Source organism: Coregonus lavaretus (assembly GCF_964263955.1).
Source record: "Coregonus lavaretus genome assembly, chromosome: 18".
In the NCBI taxonomy this organism is placed as follows: domain Eukaryota; kingdom Metazoa; phylum Chordata; class Actinopteri; order Salmoniformes; family Salmonidae; genus Coregonus; species Coregonus lavaretus.
Genome location: NC_140005.1, coordinates 49,242,551 through 49,266,370, shown reverse-complemented (window position 1 = coordinate 49,266,370; position 23,820 = coordinate 49,242,551). Strand labels below are relative to the sequence as shown.

Here is a 23,820-nt window from a genome sequence, read left to right as displayed (position 1 = left end):
TAGGCTATATTACATGGATTTATTAGACTCTAAAATGTAGATCTTCCAAAAGTCTGCATCAGTGGCTTGTATGCTATGTGTGGAAGCCAGGAGATGCTAAATGTGTTTAACGGTCAATTACTGTGAGACCGACAGTTATTTGCTTGACAATCACCGGCTGATGAAATGTCATGACGCCACAGCCCTAGGCACAATTTGGGGATCCACTGATGGATACAAACCTTTTCAGTTGATTTAATGGACTGAGGCCTCCGTCTAAAACTTCCTACACGGACAAAAATGTAAATATTTGAGCAGATAGCCCCACCATAAGTGGACAGCTGTATCAAATACTCTTCAATCTTCATTCCTCTCGCTCTTCCTCCCTCCCACCAAAAGACAGTTCAGCTGAACTTTTGGGGAGAATGTGGTTCTCGAAGCAGTTGCACATGCGGTAAGAGAGTCAGGCATATAAATATAAACGGGGTCATCGTTTCTCATAGCAATGGAGAAAGCCAATAACGGGGTCACGAGGGCAGAGGAGAGGGGGCAACAAGGTCTGCCTTGAGCTATAACAGACAACTCTGAGGTCATACGAGTTAGAGAGCATGCTGTTCTGAGAGCTCAGCGTGACACACGCACATTGCTTATCAACCACTTTATAAACCCTGATCGCTCCGGGAGCGTCCGTCACCGGTCTTGCCGACCTTCTCTCCTCAATGAGTGATTGATTCTCTCCCTAACAAGATGTGTTTTTTAATAGGCTCTTCTTTCAAGAACCCTGTTTGCAATTATCCTCGCTGGTCCTATTACTGAGGCCGGGCATCATTACTCAAAAATGGTGAAGAGGAGCCCGATGAGACAGAGCTGCGGTTTGTGGAGACAGGAGCTCTGAGTCAGTTTGATGAATTGCTGGCTCATAATCCCGCACCCAGGGCTATGATCACAGTCTTTATCGGGGCTCAGGTTTATCATCATGCTAAAGTCACTGCTAAACCTAAATTAAATGGGCAGAGCCAAACAAACCTACTGCCACCAGCGAGGAGGGAGCTCTCTTAAGGAGAAGCTCAATAGCTCGACTTTCAGCAACCACTCCGTTTTAATTCCCCCGGTTTTAGCTAACCCATCTATAGGCAGTGCTGCAGTCCAATGAAAGCAAGAGCATTACTGGGTCTGGGCTACCTATTACTGAGTGTGCGTTTCAAATGGCACCCTATTCCCTATATAGTGCACTACCTTTGATCAAATGTAGTGCACTATATAGGGAATAGGGTGAAATGTGGGATGCACCCTGGGGTTTTTCATTACCCCCAACCCCCATAAAATCTCTATCTGAACCTCGAGCTGTTGTGGTGCACGTCGAAACTGCAGGGAAACGGTGGGCAGCCCAGTCACTCGGTCTTGGCAGAGACATTGGACTGTGTTGACACTGTAAATCGGAAACCACCCGCGGGAAAGATCGGCAGGTTACTGGACCTTAGCAAAACAGGCTTCTGCTTAGTTAAGTGAAATTGCCGCAAGGTCAAAGCGTAGGCCTCAACGAGTGCCCCCGAAAGGTTTTAACTGAATTCAATGTTTATTTATAAAGGTGGATATATTCAGAGATTAAGTTTCATTTGAAAAGAGACTGTGAATAGAATTCAAACTCCCATGGCAAAGCTGGAATCGAAATCTAACATTGTAATAATGGATTACGCTGTTTACAGGGAAAACTAACTAAGACCTGTTATGATAGTTGAATTCAAATTGCTCAGTGCAGACAAAAATAATAGCTTTCCATATACCAAGTTTGTTTGAATAGTACCCTAGGCATTTGTAATATAAGTGCTCTTGGCCTCTTTTTCATGTCAAACAAACTATTATGGGTTCTGAACTCATCAGGTCTTTAATAAGCAATAAATTAGGGGGATAATTAGCTGTCCGATGTTTCGCAGCCACAATAAAATGTTACCAAGCACGCTAATTCCAAAGAGGAAACTCCTCATGCATGCATGTGATCCATCTGATGACACTGTTTAAAAATAGTGCAGCGGTGGGACGTTGCGTGGTTGACTGTTCGCCATACAGTAAATCCTGAAGTCGAGGATTTGTTATGCATTTAAAGTCTCTCCAAAGACAACCTCGACAGGCACACTGACAATCAGCGTGACCACAAGCAAAGAGCCCTGACATTCCTATTGAGAGAGATCACCCCTCTGCGCTTCGCCTTTCCCCTGATTTATTTCCTATTCATTTCCTCTCCCCCGTTTAATATACAAAGCATCCCGTTTAATAGAGTTCACGTCCATGGAACTGTGATATGTTATATTTGCTTCAATGGTTCATTATGATCACAAGAGCCTCCTTTGTCATGCAGAAATCAGTGGGCTTAGCCACTAGGCTAGCTGGCAGGCTAGACAGTGAGTTGTATATAGCGACATTACACATCCAAGCCCTGTTACGGGTCAGCTTGTGCCCCGATTATACTTGCACTGACCTGGTAAGGAGCAATTGGCACTACTGTGCTGACCTGAACCAAACTGTGCTGGCTCTGATATTTTCTTTTCACATTGTTATTTACAGCACAGTTCCAAAAACTATGGTGGATGCGTAACTAAGCAGCTCAGTACAGCTTGGTTTGGATCGACTCGGTTCAGCTCAGTAGTGTGAAAAGCCCTCAAATATCTTTAGTCTGACTGGATACCTTTAACATCTAAAATCTCTTGAGATGAACACTAATAGGTTGCTTAATGGGTGACATGATTCACAATAGCCTTCTTATCTTTTTACGGAGCTCCGTCACCCTTACATATTTTTTCCAGTTACTTAGATGGAAAGTACAGTGGGTTACAGATATAGAGGGGATAACAGGAGGAAAGTGGTGGATGGGGCGGGATTCGATCCCATGGCGTTTTTGGCAATGTGTGCTTGTAGGACTGATGCACTACTGAGCCAGGCTCCCACATGTGACGCAATCTTTAAGAGATAGGAAAGAAATTAAAGGGAAAGTTCAGTATCACCCTGAAAGTAGTCTATGGACCAGGATAAACTGTAATCCATAGTTTGGTTTGCTATAAACAACCATTACAGACTTCAGCTAGACTTTAGCTACCACTAGCAAAACATATATGTGTGATAGGGTCATGCAGAGCTTTAACTAGTACCACCTGGTGAAGAACGCCTTTGATAGTCCTCATAACATACAGCAGCATTCTTCCCATAAAATTAAGATGGCGGTGCTGAGAAGGGTGTGTGTCTTGCCGGTTCCTGCTTGACTTACATGCTGCCACCCACACCAGACGCGATCAGGACACGCAGGTTGAAATATCAAAACGAACTCTGAACCAACTATATTCATTTGGGGACAGGTCGAAAAGCATTCAACATTTATGCCAATTTAGCTAGCTAGCTTGCTGTTGCTAGCTAATTTGTCCTGGGATATAAACATTGGGTTGTTATTTTACCTGAAATGCAAAAAGGTCTTCTACTCTGACAATTAATCCACATATAAAAGGGTAAACAAAGGTTGTTTCTAGTAATCTCTCCTTCTGGCTTTTTCTTCTTCTTTGGACTTTATATGGCGGTTTGTAACCAACGTTAAGGTGCATTACCACCACCAGCTGGACTGGAGTGTGGACCTTAATTCATCTTTCAATCACCATGTGGGTATATGCTCCTAAAAACCAATGAGGAGATGGGAGAGGTGGGACTTGCAGTGCTGGAAGCGTCACAAATAGATCCAAGTTCTATTTTAGCGCCTGGCTACGCAGACGCTCGTTGACGCGCGCAAGCAGTGTGGATGCAATGATTGAATAACATGTATGTGTACATTTATTTTGCAACGCTCGCACACACGACGCGGGCGGTGTGGTCAGCATGTTAGCTTTTTTATGGCTATTGTTGCGTGAATTATTACTTTGTTGCTCAGAATGTTTGTACAATAATTTTGTCACACCCTGATCTGTTTCACCTGTCTTTGTGCTTGTCAACACCCCCCACCAGGTGTCTCCCATTTTCCCCCATTATCCCCTGTGTATTTATACCTGCGTTTTCTGTTTGTCCGTTGCCAGTTCGTCTTGTATTTTTAAGTCCTACCAGCGTGTTCCCGTGTTTCCAGTGCTCTAGTTTTTGTTTTTCCTAGTCTTCCCAGTTCTGACCTTTCTGCCTGTCCTGACCCTGATCCTACCTGCCGTCCTGTACCTGCCTGACTTTGATTTGGATTACGACCCTTTGCCTGCCTTAACTTACCTTTTGCCTGCCCCTTGTTCAGTAATAAACTCTGAGAGACTCGTACTCTGTCTCCTGTGTTTAAATCTGGGTCTTAGCCTGAGCCGTGATAGTACAAACTGGCCATGACTGACCCAGCAGACTCGGATCAACTCTGCAACACTGTCTCCTCACAAGGAGCCACCATTGGAAGACAAGCAAGCCACAACGGAAACCACACAGACGCTCAGTAATGCCGCTACCAGAGGTGCTTCTCCCCAGCCTACCCCGGCTTCCTGAGAACCCTGTTTACCTCCTCCGGAGCGCTACGCTGGGGATCCTGGAACCTGCCGGGTGTTTCTCTCCCAATGCTCCCTCATTTTCGAGCTGCAGCCCTCTTTGTTTCCGTCGGACTGTTCAAAGATAGTTTATCTTATAACGCTGATGTCCAGGAGCGCACTCGCCTGGGCTACGGCGATGTGGGAGCAACAATCCACTGTTTGCCTTAGGCTGGAGGATTTTGTGGTGGAAGTAAGGAAGGTGTTCGACTATCCGTTGTCTGGGAGAGGTTGCTCGGAAGCTACTCCAACTGCATCAAAACTCCCGTAGTTTGGCAGACTACGCGGTAGATTTTCACACGTTGGCCATTGAGAGTGCCTGGAACCCAGAATCTCTTTTCGACATGTTCCTTCACGGATTATCGGAGGAGGTTAAAGACTAGCTCGCAGCCCGGGAGCTTCCAATGGACCTCGACTCCCTCATCGCCTTGACCTTACGGATCGATGGGCGGCTACGGGAACGTAGGAGGAAGAGGAGGTCTGTTCCCGGTCACACTCGCTCGTCCACTGCTCCCACCTCGCCACCAAAGAATCCAGGAAGTTCCCGACATTCACCTTACCAAGAGAATCCGAGGTCACCTGAGTGCCCACGGGAATCACCGAGGGCGGTCAACTCGCCGCCTCCAGAGCCTCCAGAGCCGAAGCTACTGGGAAGGGCTAGATTGTTTCCGGATGAACGTTTACACAGATTGAGCACCAGGAGCTGTCTGTATTGCGGGACTACAGGATATTATATTTCCACCTGTCCATTAAAAAGACCGGGCTCATCAGTAGGTACGAGTACTCTGGATTTTCCAATCTCCCATTACTTGTACCCCTCTCCATGCCACCCTGTTGTGGGGTGACCAGGCCAAATCTCTCCGGGTGCTCATTGACTCTGGGGCCGACGAGAGCTTTATCGACGCTACCTTGGTGTTGGAGCTGGGAATCTCCACTCAATTCCAAGAACCCGATGGTCACTGACAGAGCTCCAGAGTTCCTCTGTGGAGATGGGAGAACCTTCCTGAAGGACAACCATCTCTGCAGCACTCCACCAATCAGGCTCAGTAAAAGGCACATGACAGCCCACTTGGAGTTTACCAAAAGGCACCTAAAGGACTCTCAGACCATGAGAAACAAGATTCTCTGGTCAGATGAAACCAAGACATACAGTGAAGCATGGTGGTGGCAGCATCATGCTGTTGGGATGATTTCCAGCAACAGAGACTGGGAGACTAGTCAGGATCGAGTGAAAGATGAACGGAGAGCAGAGAGATCCTTGATGACAACTTGCTCCAGAGCACTCAGGACCTCAGACTGGGGCGAAGGTTCACCTTCCAACAGGACAACGACCCTAAGCACATAGCCAAGACAATGCAGGAGTGGCTTTGGGACAAGTCTCTAAATGTCCTTGTGTGGCGCAGTCAGAGCCCAGACTTGAACCCGATCGAACATCTCTGGAGAGACCTGAAAATGGCTGTGCAGCGAAGCTCCCATCCAACCTGACAGCGCTTGAGAGGATCTGCAGAGACGAATGGGAGAAAGTCCCCAAATACAGGTGTGCCAAGCTTGTAGCGTCATACCCAAGAAGACTCGAGGCTGTAATCACTGCCAAAGGCGCTTAAACAAAGTACTGAGTAAAGGGTCTGAATACTTGTGATGTTTCAGTTTTTATTTTTAATAAATGTGCAGAAATGTCTAAAAACCTGTTTTTGCTTTGTCATTATGGGGTATTGTGTGTAGATTGATGAGGAGGGAAAAAACTATTTAATCAATTTTCGAATAAGTCTGTAGCGTAACAAAATGTGGAAAAATTCAAGCGGTCTGAATACTTTCCGAATGCACTGTACATTGTCAGTCACAGGCTTCATTAGGAAATGTGTTGATGATGTTGTACCCACAATAACAATCCAGACATACCCCAACCAAAAACCCTGAATGAACTGAGATATCTGTGCAATGCTGAGAGCCCGCGCTGCAGCATTCAATGTCAGCAGAAGGAACCCCCATGACTCGGTGGCGTGCGACTCATACTAGTCAAGCAGGTACGAGCGCCGCAAATCCATTAGGGACGCAAAAAGACAATACAGACTCAAACTTTAATTGATGTTCGACAACTCAGACTCGCGTCACGTGGCAAGGACTACAGACTATTACAGACTACAAAGGCAAATCCAGCTGTGCGGTGCCCACCGAAGCCTCCCTACCAGACGAGCTTAACACGCTCGCTTCGATGCAGACAATACCGAGCCATTCTGGAAGAATCTCGCTGCTCTGGACGACTAGGTGCTTTCACTCTCCGAGGCTGACGTGAGGAAAACTCGCAAAGCCGACGGCCTGATTGCATCCCTGGCTGCGTCCTCAGAGTGTGTGCTGACCAGCAGGTGGGCGTCTTCTCAGACATCTTCAACTTGTCCCTGTCCCAGGCTGCAGTCTGCTTTAAGGAGACCACCATCATTCCAGTGCCCAAGAAGAACAAGGTGACATGCCCAAATGACTATCACCCCGTCGCACTCACATCGGTCATCATGAAGTGCTTTGAGAGGCTGGTCATGGCCCACATCAAGGCCACCATGCCAGGCAAACTGGACCCACTCCAATTTACCTACCGGTCCAACAGATCCACGGAAGATGCCATTTCCATTGCTATTCACACGCCGTAACACATCTGGACAAGAGGAAAACCTATGTGAGAACGCTGTTCATTGACTACAGGTTCAGCATTCAACACTATTGTTCACTCCAAGCCCGAAACCAAGCTCAGAGCCCTGGGTCTGGACACCAGCCTCTGCAACTGGATCCTGGACTTCCTGAAGGGCAGATCACAGGCTGTGAGGATTGGCAACAACACCTCCTCCACACTGACTCTTAACACAGGGGCCCCCCAGGGGTGTGTCCTCAGTTCTCTGCTGTACTCCCTGTTGACCCACGACTGCGTGGCATTGCACGACACCAACTACATAATCAAGTATGTTGACGACACCACGAATGTAGGCCTGATAACCAACAACAATGAGACAGCCTACAGGGAGAAGGTAAGTGAACTGGCATTGTGGTGTCATGACAACAACCTCTCCCTCAACGTCAGCAAAACAAAAGGAGTTGATTGCTGTCTTCAGGAACACATCAACGGGACTCCAACAGAGAGAGTCAATGAGTTTTAAGTTCCTCGGCGTCCACATCACCGAGGACTTGTCATGGACCAACAACACCACCACTCGTGTCAAGAGGGTGCAACAGCGTCTCTACTTCCTAAGGCAGCTGAAGAAATGTGTCATGCCGCCCCGGGTCCTCTCCAAATACTACCGCTGCACCATCGAGAGCGTCCTGACCGCTTGCTTCACAGCCTGGTATGGGAATTGCTCTGTTCACAACCGCAATGCCCTCCAGCGGGTGGTAAAGATGGCCCAGTACACCACTGGGACCGTGCTCCCACCCATCCAGGACATCTACTCGAAACAGTGCCTGAAGAAGGCATGCAGCATCATCAAGGACCCCACACACCCCAGCCACGAGCTGTTCACTCCCTTACCATCGGGCAGACGGTATCGGAGCATGAGGTCTGATACCAACAGGCTCAGAGACAGTTTTTATCTACAAGCCATCAGACTGCTGAACACTTGAACTGGACTGACCACCTGCTCTGATTTGTCACAAATATGCACGTCCTCATGCACACACCCACACAGACATACACACACACACACACACATACACTGAGTATACCAAACATTAGGAACACCTTCACCCTTTGCCCTCAGAAGATCCTCAATTTGTCAGAGCATGGACTCTACAATGTGTCGAAAGCGTTCCACAGGGATGCTGGACCATGTCGACACCAATGCTTCCCACAGTTGTGTCAAATTGTCCTGGATACCCTTCTTGATACACATGGGAAACTGTTGAGCATGAAAAACCCAGCAGTGTTGATGTTCTTGACACAAACCGGTGTGCCTGGCACCTACTACCATACCCCCTGCACTTAAATATTTTGTCTTGCCCATTCACCCTCTGAATGGCACACATACACAATCTATGGTTCAATTGTCTCAGGGCTTAATTTTTTGTTTTTTTTTACCTGGCTCCTTCCCTTCATCTACACTGATTGAAGTGGATTTAACAAGTGACATCAATAAGGGATCAAAGCTTTCACCTGGATTCACCTGGTCAGTCTATATCATGGAAAGAGCAGGTGTTCTTAATGTTTTGTACACTCAGTGCTACACACACACACACACACACACACACACACATCACAACTGCTGCTACCAGACGGCTATTATACTGCTCAATTTATAAACTTACTACAACCCCTTCTCCAATACACATGTAAATATTGGACTATAAATTGTGCCTTCCTGTATTATACTTATGTTCGTATTCTTATATTTTATTATGTATTATTGTTGTTGTTGCATGGTCGAGAAGGAACTTGCAAGTAAGCATTTCGTTGGACAATGTATACCATGCCTATCCCGTACATACGACTAATACAACTTGAATCTAATACACTAAAATTGTACGACTGTTTCCTTTTCGCTGCACAAATATGCGTGTGATAAAAGCATGTTAAAGACACCATGTAAGCATGAGTCTGTGCTAGAATGTGAGTAAGCATTCCCACTAAATGGCCAACTTGCAAAGTACAAATTGGCTATACTGGGAAGTGAACATTTATGAAAACAAATGTAAACATAATTTAATGTTATGGTCAGTCATAAGGCATTGTTAAGGTATAGATTAGTATTAAAATCATATATGTTTATAAATTGTTATACTTCTGGATTCGCAGCCTGACCAGATGGTGACCGTGAATAAGCGTACCTCTTTCCCCATAAAGAGTGGGTGGCACTCCATGGTCATTCTCAACTGCCTCTGTGTCTCCTGCCAGTGACGCTGTGGATAACCTCAAAGGACTCTGGGGGGCCAGGGGACGGCCATTGGAGATGATGGCCAGTTTAGCTGCGGCGTCCTGGGCTCTCCTCTTCTCCTTCTTCAGAATGCTCACCAGGATACCTGTGGTGCTTAGGTTAAAGAAAATTGATAGACATCCTCTTTGGGAAGAAATGGTTGATGGGTAACTTTTCAATTTTTTTTCAGACTTTTTAAAAACTGAAAACGCACACCTGAGTTAGTGAGGTGCAAGCCGGCTTAACTGGGTGGTGGGTACCGTACATAACAAATAAGAGAGGAAAAACACCAGAGCTACGGGCTGAGTGCCTTTGACCAGGATTGTCTGTCATTTTCAGATAATTTTCACGTTTGTTGATATCCAGCGGGTGGTCGCTATAACACACAGCAAGCAATAGGATGGCTACCCGCTGCTTTGAGCAATTCGTCGCCGCAGTGTGTCTGAGCCATTAGAGGAAATGTCTATCCTCACAAATGTGTAACAAAATCTCTCCTCATAATCTCCCCAGTCTGGTTTGAGGTAGAGATAACAGTCAGGTTTAATGTTCAAGGTATAGGCCTAGATGGCATTTGGAGGTTAGGAATGGGACACAATAGACACTCCAATTTCAACACAAATGGTAAAGGTAATTCTTTCTTAGAGAAAGGGAATTCCCATCTGTCAATATATCACAGAAAAACTCAATTAAGTTTCCACGAAAAGGACAAAACATATTTTGAAGAATATCCCTGGTCTGCCTTGCACTGTGAGGGACATCACATGAAGATAAAGATGATATGCGGCTCCCTTTACAACACATACTTCAAGACAAGAGGAGCAATAACAATGATTTCCTTTGATATGGAGGCATGGCATGAGCACGCTGTAGTCTATCCGCTCAAGAAAAAAAAGAAACGGCCAGCGGCTGAATCTAGTTGATGATCCCTGCTGTACAGTGTATGCTTCAAATCATATGTGTGGTCCACATTGCCCTGTATGAATTGATACTACTGACAAAACCTATTTATGTAATGACTGACACTATGCTGTTACATACCCCCAAATAATATAGATACTGTAGTTATAAAACAACTTATTATAAACCACTCTGTTACTTACTTCATAATGCATTTCTGACTAATAAATGTTTTTGTTAAAATAAAGAATATACACTACCGTTCAAAAGTTTGGGGTCACTTAGAATTGTCCTTGTTTTCGAAAAATTGTCCATTAATATAACATCAAACTGGCTCTAACCAGAATAGAAAGAGGATTGGGAGGCCCATTATGACACAGAAACCTGTTGCTTTCTTTTTGATTGCAGAGGAGGGTGAGAGAGGTGAGAGGTCAATGTGACATCACTTCCTGGTGAAAGCCCTAACTAAATGTTTAATTCATTTTTGAATATCAAAAATATGTGTGAACACATCGTACCACTGGGATGTAGACTACTAAAATATAGCAAAGGCTAAAACCTGGCTTCTGCGTTATACTAAAGTACATGAGGGTACTATTAGGAGGTCAGTTTCACTAAGCTCAAGATCTCTCTTTTGGTAAGCAAATGAGAATGCGTTTTCAATTACTTACAGTGCCTTCAAAAAGTATGCACACCCCTTGACCTTTTCAAAATGTTGTTGTGTTGCAGCCTGAATTTAAAATGGATTCAATTGAGATGTTGTGTCACTGGCCTACGCACAATAACCCATAATGTCAAAGTGGAATTATGTTTGTAGAAATTTTTACAAATCAATAAAAACTGAAAAGCTGAAATGTCTTGAGTCGATAAGTATTCAACCCCTTTGTTATGGCAAGCCTAAATCAGTTCAGGAGTACAAATGTGCTTAACAAGTCACATAATAAGTTGCATGGACTTGCTATGTGTGCAATAATAGTGTTGAACATGATTTTTGAATGACTACCTCATCTCTGTACACCACACATACAATTATCTGTAAGGTACCTCAGTTGAGCAGTGAATTTCAAACACAGATTCAACCACAAAGACCAGGGAGGTTTCAATATCCCTTTGAGCATGGTGAAGTAATTTTTTACACTTTGGATGGATTAACCGACATTTAGTTGTTGTTTCTTTGGTTATTAAACAACTAACTGATTGATGTCGGTTTACATGGTTATCGAAACATCATGCCAGGGTAAGCCTACACGAAACACAGCCCTTATTTTAAGTGTTTCTAAAATCCCCTATGGGAAAAAAGAATGGTGGAAAAATGATTGGAACCAATTCCCTGTTTGACCGCTAGGTTTTATGGGTATTATCACACCTCCACTGTGGGGCTCTATGGTGACTTTAAAAGAGTTACAGAGCTTAATGGCTGTGATAGATCAACAACGAAACAGAGCGAAAAGAACGAAGCCTGTACAAAATAAAAGTACTCCAAAACATGCATCCTGTTTGCAATAAGGCACTAAAGTAAAACATTTGGCAAATAAATTTACTTTATGTCCTGAATACAAAGCGTTATGTTTGGGACAAATCCAACACAACACATCACTGAGTACTACTTCATATTTGCAAGCATGGTGGTGGCTGCATCATGTTATGGGTATGCTTGTCATCGGCAAGGACTAGGGAGTTTTTTTTTTTTTTATACAAATAAATGGAATAGGCCTCCCGAGTGGAGCTGCGGTCTAAGGCACTGCATCGCAGTGCTAGAGGCGTCACTACAGACCCGGGTTCGATCCCGGGCTGTATCACAGCCGGCCGTGATCGGGAGTCCCATAGGGCGGTGCACAATTGGCCCAGCAATCTAGCAACTCCTTGTGGCGGGCCGGGCGCCTGCAGGCTGACCTCGGTCGTCAGTTGAACGGTGTTTCCTCCGACACCTTGGTGCGGTTTGGCGGGCCATGTTTCGGGGGACGCATGACTCGACCTTCGCCTCCCGAGCCCGTTGGGGAGTTGCAGCGATGAGACAAGATCAAAATTGGGGAGAAAAAGGGTCTAAAATAAAAAATAAATAAACAAATAAACAGAATAGAGCTAAGCAGAGGCAAAATCCTAGAGGATTGAAAATTGGCTGGAAAATCTATGGCAAGACTTGAAAATGGCTGTCTAGCAATGATCAACAACCAACTTGACAGAGCTTGACACATTTTTTTAAAGAATGTGCAGATATTGTACAATCCAGGTGTGCAAAGCTCTTAGAGACTTATCCAGAAAGATTCAGCTGTCATCACTGCCAAAGGTGATTCTAACATTTATTGACTTAAGAGGTGTGAATACTTATGCAAATAAGATATTTCTGTATATAATTTTCAATACATTTGCAAAATTTCTAAAAACATGTTTTCACTTTGTGTAGAAGAATGAGAAAAAAAAATCAACTTAATCTATTTTGAATTTAGGCTGTAACACAACAAAATGTGGAATAAGTCAAGGGGTATGAATACTTTCTAAAATCGCTGTACCTGGTTAAATAAAGGCTAAATTAATGCAAAATAACTAAATAAACTTAGCAGAAAAGAGTAAGCACACGAAAACTTTGTAAGTAGGAACTGGGTGTCCACTATCAGTTGGACCCTTTTGGTGATCAGGTAGAAAGTGGCCTTTCCTTGAGCTCCAGTGTTTTTTGATTGGCACATCAATAATGACTTCAGTGGAAATAGAACAAGGCATTTGCCAGAACATTCTCTGATTGGTAGTCACAAACAGATGACAGAGTTGAACTTGTAAGGTTGCAGCATAGGAAGGATACTGATCTCGTTATCGCGCTGAGTCAACATTTCCCTCAGCTTGGTCAGGTCTGCAGGCTGGAGCTGGGGGCTGTCCTTTTGGTTGGACACTACCACAGGTGGAGGAGGGCTGCGGTGGTCGCCTCCCCCGTCGCCAATAGACAACCTCTCTCGTATCATTACCTGTAGAAAGGGACACATAAATTGTCTTTCTTTAATGGGCCATCCTCATTATAGTAAAAACACTAAATTACATTTACATTTTAGTCATTTAGCAGACGCTCTTATCCAGAGCGACTTACAGTTAGTGAATACATATTTTTTTTATACTGGCCCCCCGTGGGAATCGAACCCACAACCCTGGCGTTGCAAACGCCATGCTCTATCAACTGAGCTACATCCCTGCCGGCCATTCCCTCCCCTACCCTGGAAGACGCTGGGCCAATTGTGCGCCGCCCATGAGTCTCCCGGTCGCGGCCGGCTGCTTACCCCCCCCCATCCCTAAAAATGAATCGCGCACCACCCAACATCAACACAACCACATTACACAGTTCAATAAAATGCAATACACATTCCAGAATCCCATCACAAAATACATTCAACCCACCCTGTCTAGCAGTACATACTCAATCCACCCTCTCCCTGACCCCCCATACCTCCTGAAAACCCTTCACATTATTGACCATCTCAAACTCGACCCTAAGGTGTGCAGAGACCATCCCTCTAAAACAGGGGTTCCCAAACATTTTTGTGTAGAGAGCGCAAGCTCTCTCTGGCTTCCTGTTAAGGCTAGGGCTGATTTCAAGGTTTTACTGCTAACCTACAAAGAATTACATGGGCTTGCTCCTACCTATCTCTCCAATTTAGTCCTGCTGTACATACCTACACGTACGCTACGGTCACAAGACGCAGGACTCCTTATTGTCCCTAGAATTTCTAAGCAAACAGCTGGAGGCAGGGCTTTCTCCTATAGAGCAACATTTTTATGGAATGGTCTGGCTATCAATGTGAGTGACGCAGACTCGGTCTTGACCTTTAAATCTTTACTTAAGACTCATCTCTTCAGTAGGTCCTATGATTGAGTGTAGTCTGTCCCAGGGGTGCGAAGGTGAGCGGCAAGGCACTGGAGCGACGAATCGCCCTTGCTGTCTCTGCCTGGCCGGCTCCCCTCTCTCCAATGGAATTATCTGCCTCTGACCCTATTACGGGGTAACTGGCTTACTAGTGCTCTTCCATGCTGTCACTAGGAGGGGTGCGTCACTTGAGTCACAGACGTGACCTTCCTGTCCGGTTTTGTGCCCCCTCGGGCTCGTGCGGTGGAGGAGATCTTCGTGGCTATACTCAGCCTTGTCTCAGGGTAGTAAGTTGGTGGTTGTTGATATCCCTCTAGTGGTGTGGGGGCTGTGCTTTGGCAAAGTGGGTGGGGTTGTATCCTGCCTGGTTGGCCCTGTCCGGGGGTATCGTCGGACGGGGCCACAGTGTCCCCTGACCCACCCCTGTCTCAGTCTCCAGTATCATCCCTGTCAATAGTCTATGTGCCGGGCGGCTAGGGTCAGTCTGTTATATCTGGTGTAATTCTCCTGTCTTATCTAGTGTCCTGTGTGAATTTAAGTATGCTCCCTCTAATTCACTCTCTCTCCCTCCCCTCCCGGAGGACCTGAGCCCTAGGATCATGCCTCAGGACTACCTGGCCTGATGACTCCTGGCTGTCCCCAGTCCACCTGGTCGTGCTGCTGCTCCAGTTTCAACTGTTCTGCCTGCGGCTAGGGAACCCTGACCTGTTCACCAGATGTGCTACCTTTTCCCGGAACGGCTGTTGCACCCTCTACAACCACTGTGATTATTATTTGACCCTGCTGGTCATCTATGAACGTTTGAACATCTTGAATAATGATCTGGCCTTAATGGCCATGTCCTCTTATAATCTCCACCTGGCACAGCCAGAAGAGGACTGGCCACACCTTAGAGCCTGGTTCTTCCTAGGTTCCTGCCTTTCTAGGGAGTTTTTCCTAGCCACCGTGCTACTACATCTGCATTGCTAGCTGTTTGGGGTTTTAGGCTGGGTTTCTGTGTAGCACTTTGTGACATTAAGGTTATCCTACCTAAGATTAAGGTTATCCTACCAACAGGACTTAAAACATTTTAATATCTTATGTTTCACCGAGTCGTGGCTGAACGTCGACATGGACAACAAACAGCTGGCGGGATATAAGCTATATCGGCAGGATAGAACGGCTGACTCCGGTAAGACAAGGGGTGGAGGTCTGTGTATATTTGTAAACAACAGCTGGTGCATAAAATCTAATACTAAGGAAGTCTCAAGGTTTTTCTCACAGAGGTAGAGTATCTCATGATAAGCTGTAGACCACACTATTTACCAAGAGAGTTTTCATCTACATTTTTCGTAGCTGTCTATTTACCACCACAAACCGATGCTGGCACTAAGATTGTACTCAATGAGCTGTATAAGGCCATAAGTAAACAGGAAAACGCACATCCCGAGGCAGCGCTCCTAGTGGCCGGGGACGTTAATGCAGGGAAACTTAAATCTGTTCTACCTAATTTCTACCAGCATGTTAAATGTGCAACCATTGGAAAAAAATCTCTAGACCACCTTTACTCCACAGACAGAGACGCATACAAAGCTCTCCCTCGCCATCCATTTGGCAAATCTGACCATAACTCTATCCTCCTGATTCCTGCTTATAAGCAAAAACTAAAGCAGGACGCACCAGTGAATCCCACCGCCACCATTGGGCACTCTGTTCACAATGTTGACATCAGCAAACAGCTCGCCCACATGTCCGCCATCTGCCCGGTACAGTTGGAACCGGGATTCATCAATGAAGAGCACACTTCTCCAGCGTGCTAGTTAGTGGCCATCGAAGATGCGCATTATCCCACTGAAGTCGGTTACAACACCGAACTGCAGTCAGGATAAGACCCTGGTGAGGACGACGAGCACGCAGATGAGCTTCCCTCGTTTCTGACAGTTTGTGCAGAAATTCTTCGGTTTTGCAAAACCACAGTTTCATCAGATGTCCGGGTGGCTGGTATCAGACGATCCCGCAGGTGAAGAAGCCAGAGTGTGCAAAGCTATCATCATATATAAAATATATTTTCATTTGTTTAACACTTTTTTGGTTACTACATGATTCCATATGTTATTTCATAGTTTTGATATCTTCACTATTATTCTACAATGTAGAAAAAAACCTTGAATGAGTAGGTGTTCTGAAACTTTTGACCGGTAGTGTACACCTGTTCTGAAAGGCCCCAGAGTCTGCAACACCACTAAGCAACAGGCACCACCAAGCAAGGGGCACCATGAAGACCAAGGAGTTCTCCAAACAGGTCAGGGACAAAGTTGTGGAGAACAACAGATCAGGGTTGGGTTATGAAAAAATATCTGAAACTTTGAACATCACACGGAGCAACATTAAATCCATTATTAAAAAATTGAAAGAATATGGCACCACAACAAACCTGCCAAGAGAGGGCCGCCCACCAAAACTCACGGACCAGGCAAGGAGGGCATTAATCAGAGAGGCAACAAAGAGACCAAAGATAACCCTGGAGGAGCTGCAAAGCTCCACAGCGGAGATTGGAGTATCTGTCCATAGGACCACTTTAAGCCATACACTCCACAGAGCTGGGCTTTACGCAGGAGTGGCCAGAAAAAAGTAATTGCTTAAAGAAAAAAATAAGCAAACACGTTTGGTGTTCGCCAAAAGCCATGTGGGAGACTCCCCAAACATATGGAAGAAGGTACTCTGGTCATATGAGGCTAAAAATGAGCTTTTTGGCCATCAAGGAAAACGCTATGTCTGGCGCAAACTCAACACCCTGAGAACACCATTCCCTGAGTGAATCATGGTGGTGGCAGCATCATGCTGTGGGGATGTTTCTCATCGACAGGGACTAGGAAACTGGTCAGAATTGAAGGAATGATGGATGGTTCTAAATACAGGGAAATTCTTGAGGGAAACCTGTTTCAGTCTTCCAGAGATTTGAGACTGGGACGGAGGTTCACCTTCCAGCAGGACAATGACCCTAAGCATACTGCTAAAGCAACACTCGAGTGGTTAAAGGGGAAAATGTAAATGTCTTGGAATGGCCTAGTCAAAGCCCAGACCTCAATCCAATTGAGAGTCTGTGGTATGACTTAAAGATTGCTTTACACCAGCGGAACCCATCCAACTTGAAGGAGCTGGAGCAGTTTTGCATTGAAGAATGGGAAAAATCCCAGTGGCTAGATGTGCCAAGCTTATAGAGACATACCCCAAGAGACTTCAGTTGTAATTGCTGCAAAAGATGGCTCTAAAAAGTATTGACTTTGGGGGGTGAATAGTAATGCACGCTCAAGTTTTCTGTTTTTTTGTCTTATTTCTTGAAAAATATTTTGCATCTTCAAAGTGGTAGGCATGTTGTGTAAATCAAATGAAACAAACCCCCAAAAAATTAATTTTAATTCCAGGTTGTAAGGCAACAAAATAGGAAAAATGCGAAGGGGGGTGTATACATTCGCAAGCCATAGACAATAGGCTGTGATAATGTATTAGGCCTACTGCACAAACCTCATTCTTACAGAATTGTTTTTATTAGGTTAATGTTACATTTTTTAAGTAATGTTTTTAGACAATTCTGAGTGGTAGATCTCTGCTTGCTTTTTGACTGCGAAAGTGATCTTGACTCAGAAAAGGTTGGTGACCACTGCCTTACACTGTTAGATCGTATTTTATAATTTAGCTAGTCATATTGGCAAAATAACAAGCTTTAAATTTATGCCCACCTGACCCAGATTGCGATTTATACAGGATTGTTTTTGGATTGCGTAAACAACAACAGTAATTCTGTAAAGATGGGGATTCAGGGCTTTGTTCCAAAGAAAACAACTACATGTGTGCTTGCTCTTGTTCCTCAATGGCACAGCTAGGAGAGCTAAAAAAATTACCTCATAGTTGACGACTCTTCTTTGAGTCACATATTTTCCAAGAATATTCTTGTTATGTTTCTGACTGATTGCAGAGTATTTTTTATACTGAACAAAAATATAAACACAACATGTAAAGTGTTGGTCCCATGTTTCATGAGCTGAAATAAAATACCCCAGAAATGTTCCATATGCACAAAAAGTTTATTTCTCAGCTGATGAAAATATTTCTGTCTGTAATAAAGCCCTTTTGTGGGGAAAAGCTCATTCTGATTGGCTGGGCCTGGCTTCCCAGTCGGTGGGCCTGGCTCCCAAGTGGGTGGCACCCCTGCCCAGTCATGTGAAATCTATAGATTAGGGCCTAATGAATGTATTTCAATTGACTGATTTCCTTATATGAACTTTGAGATTGTTGCATGTTGCGTTTATATTTTTGTTCAGTGTAGATTTCATTATGAACAAATCCTGCAAAAAGCACAGTAAACGTAAATTGCACATAAAATCAACAATGTAATGTTTGGATTCACTCGTGTCATGTGAACTGTTGTGTCCTCACCTTTGGTCTAATAATTTTCCCATCATCTCCAAACTGTTCCCTTTTAAGTGCTACCATGGCTCTCTATATGAGGTTGTCATGCTGGTAAGGGGACCATGTCTATGTTCCCCCTGCCCCATGTTCCCCCTGCCCCATGTTCCCCCTGCCCCATGTTCCCCCTGCCCCATGTTCCCCCTGCCCCATGTTCCCCCTGCCCCATGTTCCCCCTGCCCCATGTTCCCTCGGCCCTATGTTCCCTCGGCCCTATGTTCCCTCAGCCCTATGATCACCGACGACGATGAAACAGCCTATAGGGAGGAGGTCAGAGTCCTGGTAGCGTGGTGCCAGGACAAGAACCTCTCATTCAACGTCAGCAAGACAAAGGAGCTGATAGTGGACTACAGGAAATGGAAGGGTGAGCACGCCATCCACATCGATGTGGCTGTAGTGGAGCGGGTCGAGAGCTTCAAATTCCTCGGTGTCTACATCACTAAGGAATTAACATGGTCCACACACACCCACACAGTTGTGAAGAGGGCACGTCAACACCTCTTCCCCCTCTGGAGGCTGAAAATATTTGGCATGGTCCCTCAGATCCTCAAAAAGTTCTACAGCTGCACCATTGAGAACATATTGACTGGCTGCATCGCCGCTTGGTACGGCAACTGCAAGGCATTTGACTGCAAGGCGCTACAGAGGGTGGTGAGTACGGCCCAGTACATCCAGGACCTCTACACCAGGCGGTGTCAAAGGAAGGCCCAACAAATTGTCAAAGGCTCCAGCCACCGAAGCCATACACTGTACTCTCTAGTACCACACGACAAGCGGTACCATTGCACCAAGCCAGAACCCTGAACAGCTTCTACCCCCAAGCCATATGACTGCTAAACAAGACTGCTAAATAGCAAATCAAATGGCTACCCGGACTACTTCCATTGACCCTTTTTTGCACTAAATCTTGTGCATTGACTCGATACACACACACTGGACTCTACCCACACACTCACACATACACTATATATATATAAAAGTATGTGGACACCCCTTCAAATTAGTGGATTCGGCTATTTCAGCCACCCCCACAGCTGACAGGTATATAAAATCGATCACACAGCCATGCAATCTCCATAGACAAATATTGGCAGTAGAATGGCCTTACTGAAGAGCTCAGTGACTTTCAACGTGGCACCGTCATAAGATGCCACCTTTTCAACAAGTCAGTTCGTCAAGTTTCTGCGCTACTAGAGCTGCCCCGGTCAACTGTATGCGCTGTTATTGTGAAGTGGAACAACAGCTCAGCCGCAAAGTGGTAGGCCACACAAGCTCACAGAATGGGACCGGCGAGTGCTGAAGCGCGTAGAAATCATCTGTCCTCGGTTGCAACACTCACTACCGAGTTCCAAACTGCCTCTGGAAGCAACTTCAGCACAATAACTGTTTGTCGGGGGCTTCACAAAATAGATTTCCATGGCAGAGCAGCCGCAAACAAGCCTAAGATCACCATGCGCAATGCCAAGGGTCGGCTGGAGTGGTGTAAAGCTCGCTGCCATTGGACTCTGGAGCAGTGGAAACACGTTCACTGGAGTGATGAATCACGCTTCACCATCTGGCAGTCCAACAGACTAATCTGGGTTTGGCAGATGCCAGGAGAACGCTACCTGCCCCAATGCATAGTGCCAACTGTAAATTTGGGTGAAGGAGGAATAATAGTCTGGGGCTGTTTTTCATGGTTCGGTATAGGTCCCTTAGTTCCAGTGAAGGGAAATCTTAACACTACAGCATACAATGACATTATAGACGATTCTGCGCTTCCAACTTTGTGGTAACAGTGTGGGGAAGGCCCTGTCCTGTTTCAGCATGACGATGTCCCCGTGCACAAAGCGAGGTCCATACAGAAATGGTTTGTCGAGATCGGTGTGGAAGAAAAAAACATTGTAAAGTGGTTATCCCACTGGCTATAAGGTGAATGCACCTATTTGTAAGTCGCTCTGGATAAGAGCGTCTGCTAAATGACGTAAATGTAAATCTAAATGTAAGAACTTCACTGGTCAGCACAGAGCCTCAACCCCATCGAACATTTTTGGGATGAATTGGAACGCCGACTGCGAGCCAGGCCTAATCGCCCAACATCAGTGCCGACCTCACTAATGCTCTTGTGGATGAATGGAAGCAAGTACCCGCAGCAATGTTCCAACATCTAGTGGAAAGCCTTCCCAGAAGAGTGGAGGCTGGTATAGCAGCAAAGGGGGGACCAACTACATATTAAATGGCCATGATTTTGGAATGAGATGTTTGACGAGCAGGTGTCCACATACTTTTGGTCATGTAGTGCACGTACACTGACATCCCAAGACACACACACACACACACACACAGACACTACATATGCCCACACACACATTGCATGCACACACATGCGTACTGACGCTGCACACACACTCACCACATACGCTGCTGCTACTGTCTATTATCTATCCTGTTGCCTAGTCACTTTACCCCTACCTATATGTACATAGCTAAGTCAATTACCTCGTACCCCTGCACATCGACTCTGTACTGGTACTCCCTTCAAATAGCTATGTTAGTTTTACTCGTTATTGTTATTCGTTAGTCACTGTGTATTTATTCCTCATGTCACTATTTCAATGTTTTATGAAAAAAATATATCTTTATCTTAACTCTGCATTGTTGGAAAAGGAACTGTAAGTAAGAATTTCACTGTTAGTCTACACCTGTTGTTTACGAAGCATGTGACAAATTAAATGTGATTCGTTTTTATGTTCCCTCGGTCCCACAGTTGAAGTCGGAAGTTTACATACGCCTTAGCCAAATAAATTTAAACTCAGTTCTTCACAATTCCTGACATTTAATCATAGTAAAAATTCCCTGTTTTAGGTCAGCTAGGATCACCACTTTATTTTAAGAATATGAAATGTCAGAATAATAGTAGAGAGAATTATTTATTTCAGCTTTTCTTTCTTTCATCACATTCCCAGTGGGTCAGAAGTTTACATACACTCCATTAGTATTTGGTAGCATTGCCATTAAATTGTTTAACTTGGGTCAAACGTTTCGGGTAGCCTTCCACAAGCTTCCCACAATAAGTTGGGTGAATTTTGGCCCATTCCTCCTGACAGAGCTGGTGTAACTGAGTCAGGTTTGTAGGCCTCCTTGCTAGCACACGCTTTTTCAGTTCTGCCCACAAATCTTCTATAGGATTGAGGTCAGGGCTTTGTGATGGCCACTCCAATACCTTGACTTTGTTGTCCTTAAGCCATTTTGCCACAACTTTGGAAGTATGCTTGGGGTCATTTTCCATTTTGAAGACCCATTTGCGAACAAGCTTTAATTTCCTGACTGATGTCTTGAGATGTTGCTTCAATATTTCCACATAATTTTCATTCCTCATGATGCCATCTATTTTGTGAAGTGCACCAGTCCCTCCTGCAGCAAAGCACACACAAAGCATGATGATGCCACCTCCGTGCTTCACAGTTGGGATGGTGTTCTTCGGCTTGCCAGCCGCCCCCTTTTTCTTCCAAACATAACGATGGTCATTATGGCCAAACAGTTCTATTTTTGTTTTATCAGACCAGAGGACATTTCTCCAAAAAGTACGATATTTATCCCCATGTGCAGTTGCAAACCGTTGTCTGGCTTTTTTATGGCGGTTTTGGAGCAGTGGCTTCTTCCTTGCTGAGCGGCCTTTCAGGTTATGTCGATATAGGACTCGTTTTACTGTGGATATACAGTAGTTACTTTTGTACTTGTTTCCTCCAGCATCTTCACAAAGGTCCTTTGCTGTTGTTCTGGGATTGATTTGCACTTTTCGCACCAAAGTACGTTCATCTCTAGGAGACAGAACGCGTCTCCTTACTGAGCGGTATTTTATTTTTATTTTATTTCACCTTTATTTAACCAGGTAAGCCAGTTGAGAACAAGTTCTCATTTACAACTGCGATCTGGCCAAGATAAAGCAAAGCAGTGCGATTAAAAACAACAACACAGTTACATATGGGGTAAAACAAAACATAAAGACAAAAATACAACAGAAAATATATATATACAGTGTGTGCAAATGTAGCAAGTTATGGAGGTAAGGCAATAAATAGGCTATAGTGCAAAATAATTAAAATTAGTATTAACACTGGAATGATAGATGTGCAAGAGATGATGTGCAAATAGAGATACTGGGGTTCAAGTGAGCAAAATAAATAACAATATGGGGATGAGGTAGTTGGGTGGGCTAATTTCAGGTGGGCTGTGTACAGGTGCAGTGATCGGTAAGGTGCTCTGACAACTGACGCTTAAAGTTAGTGAGGGAGATAAGAGACTCCAGCTTCAGAGATTTTTGCAATTCGTTCCAGTCATTGGCAGCAGAGAACTGGAAGGAATGGCAGCCAAAGGAGGTGTTGGCTTTGGGGATCAACAGTGAGATATACCTGCTGGAGCGCATACTACGGGTGGGTGTTGCTATGGTGACCAATAAGCTAAGATAAGGCGGGGATTTGCCTAGCAGTGATTTATAGATGGCCTGGAGCCAGTGGGTTTGGCGACGAATATGTAGTGAGGACCAGCTAACAAGAGCGTACAGGTCACAGTGGTGGGTAGTATATGGGGCTTTGGTGACAAAACGGATGGCACTGTGATAGACTACATCCAATTTGCTGAGTAGAGTGTTGGAGGCTATTTTGTAAATGACATCGCCAAAGTCAAGGATCGGTAGGATAGTCAGTTTTACGAGGGCATGTTTGGCAGCATGAGTGAAGGAGGCTTTGTTGCGAAAGAGGAAGCCGATTCTAGATTTAACTTTGGATTGGAGATTCTTAATGTGAGTCTGGAAGGAGAGTTTACAGTCTAACCAGACACCTAGGTATTTGTAGTTGTCCACATACTCTAGGTCAGACCCGTCGAGAGTAGTGATTCTAGTCGGGTGGGCGGGTGCCAGCAGCGTTCGATTGAAGAGCATGCATTTAGTTTTACTAGTGTTTAAGAGCAGTTGGAGGCTACTGAAGGAGTGTTGTATGGCATTGAATCTCGTTTGGAGGTTTGTTAACACAGTGTCCAATGAAGGGCCAGATGTATACAAAATGGTGTCGTCTGCGTAGAGGTGGATCTGAGCGTCACCAGCAGCAAGAGCGACATCATTGATATACACGGAGAAAAGAGTCGGCCCAATAATTGAACCCTGTGGCACCCCCATAGAGACTGCCATAGGTCCAGACAACAGGCCCTCCGATTTGACACATTGAACTCTATCTGAGAAGTAGTTGGTGAACCAGGCGAGGCA

At 45.0% G+C, this 23,820-nt stretch overlaps 1 protein-coding gene across 1 annotated transcript in view; it reads right to left on the bottom strand.

Moving 5' to 3' along the window:
* Positions 1 to 23,820, bottom strand: part of kif6 (kinesin family member 6) — a gene marked incomplete at both ends in the record, with an annotated part of 141,217 nt that overhangs the window by 99,083 nt on the left and 18,314 nt on the right. The window contains 2 exons of the mRNA XM_084181929.1: positions 9,306 to 9,497; positions 13,086 to 13,245. Coding sequence (XP_084038055.1) covers positions 9,306 to 9,497; positions 13,086 to 13,245 — 352 coding nt within the window. The remainder of the gene's footprint in view (positions 1 to 9,305; positions 9,498 to 13,085; positions 13,246 to 23,820) is intronic.